The sequence below is a fragment of the Camellia sinensis genome, chromosome 1 (genome assembly GCF_055761805.1).
Source record: "Camellia sinensis isolate YWXY chromosome 1, ASM5576180v1, whole genome shotgun sequence".
Taxonomy (NCBI): domain Eukaryota; kingdom Viridiplantae; phylum Streptophyta; class Magnoliopsida; order Ericales; family Theaceae; genus Camellia; species Camellia sinensis.
The window spans coordinates 250,051,826-250,056,946 of record NC_138961.1 but is presented as its reverse complement, the minus strand read 5'-3'; the positions used below and the strand labels follow the sequence as shown (position 1 = coordinate 250,056,946).

Below are 5,121 nucleotides of genomic sequence, written 5' to 3'. Positions count from 1 at the left end.
CCGCAGGGTTGTGATGGTCGCATCTTCTATGGTTATAATTAGGGGTTGTTTGGGTATCTAAATAAGTATATTTTTTGTCTTTTTAGATTAAAAAATTAAGGAAGACAATATAAATGTTTAGGTTAATTTTTTGACTTTTTATGAAAAATGTGTAATAAAAAATTATAAAAATTAATTTGTAGGAGAAAATTATAATTAAAAGTTATACAGCTGTAATTATTGATTTTTGATGAATAGTATTAAGTTTTTAACTTTTTAAATAATTTTTTAACTTTTTAATTTTTTCTAAGCATGCCAAACTTAACCTTAGCATAGTAGGGTCAATTTTTTTTAGGCAAAATTCAACCAAATCTGATGCTAATGTGTTGTGGTGGCACATGTGCAGCATTCCTTAGTATCCAATTTTCCATATATTTGTTTTGTAATGTGAAAAATTCTAAGGCTTGGTTGGTGAAGTGGATTGATTTTTTGATTTTTTTGACTATTTTAATTTGAGTTAAAAAGTTTGGTTTGGAAAGCACTGTTTAGCTTTTTTAACTTTTTTTATAAGAGGAAAGTGTAATGATTATGGGTTGAATGTGATGTTTTGTTTTTTGTAGCTAAAATAACCTATTTTGTCTTTTGTGGCTAAAATAACCAAAAAAAATCCCAACCCAACTTGCCAAACGGAGCCTAAGAGATTTGTTAAAATTTTTATATAAGTATAGCACTCTCGTGAATTAAAAAATTTGATAAAAAATTTAATAATTTTTTAAAAAAATTTAGTATTTTTCATATTTCTTTATAAGTGCATCGGTACACATTAATAGAACCTAAATTTAGCTATATATTTACAACATTTTTTTATATAAATTTGACAAATAAAAAAGACTTGCACCAAATACAGAAAAGCTTGCACCATATACCAAGTTTTAACAAGTGACAACCGAAATACAAACCAAAAAAAAAAAAAAAAAGCAAATATATAGGTAATTTCCACAATTACTATTTTCTCATCCTTCTCAAGAAAACAAGGAAAAGCTTAAGCAGAGTCCAAACAACTGCGAATTTTCTTCATCCCGTATAACTTAATTCAGACATTCAAAATACAAAACAGATGTACTTCCAAAGCCCAAAAACAAAAACAAAAACAAAAAACAAAAAACAAAAAACAAAAAAAGAAGACCACGAAAGAAGATTATCCATTGTACACATACATGACACCTTCATTAGCCACCACTTTATTTCTTCCATCTAACCTGACAACTAAACTGACTCACATGAGCAAAACAGGCCCAGAGATCCTCTATCTTGAGATTTTGATACAATCCAATGACAGTGAATGAATTGGGAACAAAGGGACGTGGATGTCTGGGAACAAAGGATCCTTGGCCAGCAAAACAGATTATTATTAACACCAAACGCCTAGGCACCATTACTCACACTTGACACCATTTCACTAGCCACCAGTTTATTTATAATCCTTTGAAGTGCAGAAGCACTCAGCCCACATTTACTGTCATCGAAGCAGGATCGACCTTCTTCAGCTGCTTTGCATAGCCGAGGATCCAAAGGCACCTTTCCAAGGAAAGGAACACCCATTTCGCTACACATTTTTGCAGCACCGCCACCACTACTATCAAACACTTCAGCATAACCGACCAAATCTAGCATTTCCGGTGCCTTCTCTCTCATACACTTTATAGCCCATTCTGTGACATCTCTTTGTTCGCCTGTTTCTGTCACCTTCATAAATTTGAAATCTGACACCGGTTGGCATAAGCCACTCATGTTCTCAACAACACCAAGAACTTTAAGTCCAACCTTCTTGCAGAAACTCACTTCTTTCCTGACATCAATCAAAGAAACCTGTTGTGGGGTGGTGACTATTATCGCACCGTCAATCCCAGTTGCTTGGAGAAATTGGACAATTGAGATGTGCTCATCTGAGGTCCCAGGTGGGGCATCGACTACTAGAAAATCAAGCTCGCCCCAGTAAACATCCTTGAGGAATTGTTTGATGATACCGTTCTTGCGTGGGCCTCTCCATATGACGGCCTCGTCTGGGTTGGGCAGCATGAAGCCAATGGACATAACCCCAAGGTTGGACTCAACATAGACCGGAGACCATCCAAGGTTGCTCTGGTGGATTTCCTGACCTTCTAGACCAAGCATCTTTGGGATGCTTGGGCCACAAATATCAATATCAAGGAGACCCACCTGAAAATCTTTAGCAGCTAGGGCAAATGCAAGTTGAGCAGAGAATGTGCTCTTCCCAACTCCACCCTTCCCAGATAAAACGAGTATTTTATGCTTCACAGTTGCCATTCGTTCTGCAATCCCGACTAAGTCTGCAAAAAAGCAGAACAAAGAAGAACAATACGACATAAGATATCAGGATTTTTTTTTTCTTTCCCTGATGCATGTAATAAGTTCCTATAGACTGCTTTCAAAATGCACATTAAAAATTTACGCTGAGAACAAGAAGTTGTGTCAATTTAAGATATACTGACCATCAAAGCCAGGCAACAAAGATGCATTTCCTGTGACATGTTACTGGCAATAATAAACCAAAAAGAAGCCAATGCAAAAAAGAGTTTATGCATCTTAAATCATATCCAATAATTGACAGTTTTGCAATTTTCTTTCCTCCCTTTCTCTTTTGTCAATGCAAGATAAGAGAAAAGGAGAAACAATCAATCTTACCAAACAAAAAAGCTAATACATTAGTGATTTACATTTTGGAGTGCATATTCCAAAGCATGATACACTTTTATTCCAAAACAGTAAATTTAGTCATTGAATTTCTTTTTTTCTAAAAGAATAAAAGAAGACATAATACTCTTTTAGAAATGTATTTCACATGATTAATTTGAAGAATAAATAATCTACATCTTGTTAGATATTTGATTGTTAAAAAGAAAATTGCTCTTAAAGAACTTCTAATAGTGTAATCTATATAAATCTACCCATACCATAATGAATTTTAGAGCATTTGCCATTCCCATTTTCGTTCTACGTACCCAAAAAAAAAGATCCCAATCAGGTGAGATTAACTACATGAATCCTAATTATTATTTTCTTAACGCACATAAAAGGATATCTACTAAACTTGGAAAATGAATTCATGGAAAATCCAATGCATTGAGGGAAGAAAATAGACAATAAGTTGCACCATTTCTCACAATTTATTACCTAATTTGTAAACCAAACATGAGAAAGAGTTTCTTTTTCATCATTTCTTATAAGAGTAAATTACAAATATAAATTTGCTTAAAATACATTCAAATTGCCCCTTCTGGACCCCCTTTCATAATTTTTTATTTGACAAAATTAACCCCCCCAAAAAAAATGAAATTTTTAACAACTCTTCTATATAATAATAAAATTATCTGAGTTGTTAATTGAAATATATTTTTAACAATATTAAAAATTATTAATTGAGTTAATGATTTACTCTTATATGAGAAACTTGAAGGGTGGGATGTAATTTGTAGAAGCAGATGAGGCAATTCATATATTAAGTAAACCCTTCATATAATTTATCATCAAAATCACTCAATCCGAACTTGATGTAAGAAAGAGAAAACTTTACAGAGGGAGAGAGGGAGAGGAACCTGGGTCAGGGCCTTTGGGAGCAGTAGCACAAATTTGCTGATTAGGGCAACCTTCACAGGCATCAGATTTTCCAGCAGATTCCGATTGGGGACCTGGGCAATCTGAAATCAAACGAAACCCCAAGTAAGTTTATATCAAAATAAAGAGAAGACGAATTGAATACAGAAATCATGATATAAAATCACAGACGTATTTCTGGAACACAAGGAGAGTATAAACAAAAGAATTACGTTCGTTGGCGTCTTCAGGGATTTCACCTCCGTTCTCCATTTCTTATCTTTGGCGTCTCTCTCTCTCTCTCTCTCTCTCAGAACATCTGATGAGGAGAGTATTCAGTTTTTTTGACCTAAGGCCGCCAAAACAGAAAGAAACGAATGAAGAGAGGAAAATTGCCTATATTTCTGGGGGATAATTGTAGGGGATAAACTGGGGCGGGTTACGTGGGATTGGGAGGTTGTTCAAATCTAATTCAGTTGTGCTGAGATATTGTCCAATCTTGAATTATAACTTAGGTTGCATGTTGAAGCTCGGCTATAATTAAATCTGAATTGTTTAAATTATAAATAAATGCTTTTTTAATTATACTATTAGGTCATGTTTGATTCAAAAGATTAATAGTGAAGTATTAATAATTCTATTAAATTAGTGTAGGATTCACTATCCAATTGGATTAATATTCATTGGATTAATAATCTCACCCTTACCCCATTACTAATAATCCTACAAATTTGTTGGATTAATTATCCATTGGATTAATAATCCTAAACCAAAATGTTAAAACAAACATGAGATAATTGGGCCCACGGATTAATAATCCTAATCCCATGCTCTAATCCACCCAATCAAACATGCCCTTAAATTATTAAAATTTAACTCTATTTATATATATTTTTTAATATAAAAAATTATTAATATTACTAAAAATAAATAATTTATATAATATAATAATGATCTTATTATAGTAGTTTTTATAATTTATTAATGTAATGACTAATAATTTATATATATATTTAATATTTTTTTATATTTATATATGTATAATTTGGGTTTCGAATTGTTCGGGTTGTTTGACGTCTTTGTCTAAGTCTGTCGAAATTTAATTCGAACTTTTAAATTTTTATCCAAACTCGTACCAAATTCAAAAATATTTTATCCAAACCCTAAAAAAATTTAAACTAGGTACACGTTAATCGGATTGAGTCCAGCCAAGTTGTACTTTTAGAAATTTCTGAAACGAAACGTCGTCGGATAGGGAATATACCACCGACTCTAATCCCACCATTGCATAATTAAAACCACAACGCCACGTGCTCGAAAATCAGATGTGTTTAGATCCTATTTTACACCACAATATACCCTGCGTGGTTTTGACTGATTTTCTACAAGTTAAGGTAGCGTTGGGTTGTGCTCGAAAATCAGACGTGTTTAGATCCTATTTTACACCACAATATACCCTGCGTGGTTTTGACTGATTTTCTACAAGTTAAGGTAGCGTTGGGTTTTGTTCTACAATCATTTCTATCA

The 5,121-nt window shown here is 33.0% G+C and overlaps 1 protein-coding gene across 1 annotated transcript; it reads right to left on the bottom strand.

Moving 5' to 3' along the window:
- Positions 1–1,028: 1,028 nt before the first annotated feature.
- Positions 1,029–4,181, bottom strand: LOC114260709 (cytosolic Fe-S cluster assembly factor NBP35). The gene is made up of 3 exons (XM_082925402.1): positions 3,828–4,181; positions 3,597–3,698; positions 1,029–2,330 (listed from the first exon to the last, which is right to left on the bottom strand). Exons 1-3 carry the CDS (start codon positions 3,865–3,867, stop codon positions 1,405–1,407), a joined length of 1,068 nt encoding a protein of 355 aa, XP_082781528.1. The 5' UTR covers positions 3,868–4,181; the 3' UTR covers positions 1,029–1,404.
- Positions 4,182–5,121: the final 940 nt, after the last annotated feature.

Bases quoted from the DNA above. Each gene is read 5' to 3' on its own strand.
- LOC114260709 (XM_082925402.1), bottom strand. From the start codon at position 3,867: ATGGAGAACGGAGGTGAAATCCCTGAAGACGCCAACGAAC. The intron at 3,699-3,827 runs GTAATTCTTTTG...GTTTGATTTCAG, and splicing joins CCCTGAAGACGCCAACGAAC to ATTGCCCAGGTCCCCAATCG. The intron at 2,331-3,596 runs GTTCCTCTCCCT...GCTTTTTTGCAG, and splicing joins TCCCAAAGGCCCTGACCCAG to ACTTAGTCGGGATTGCAGAA.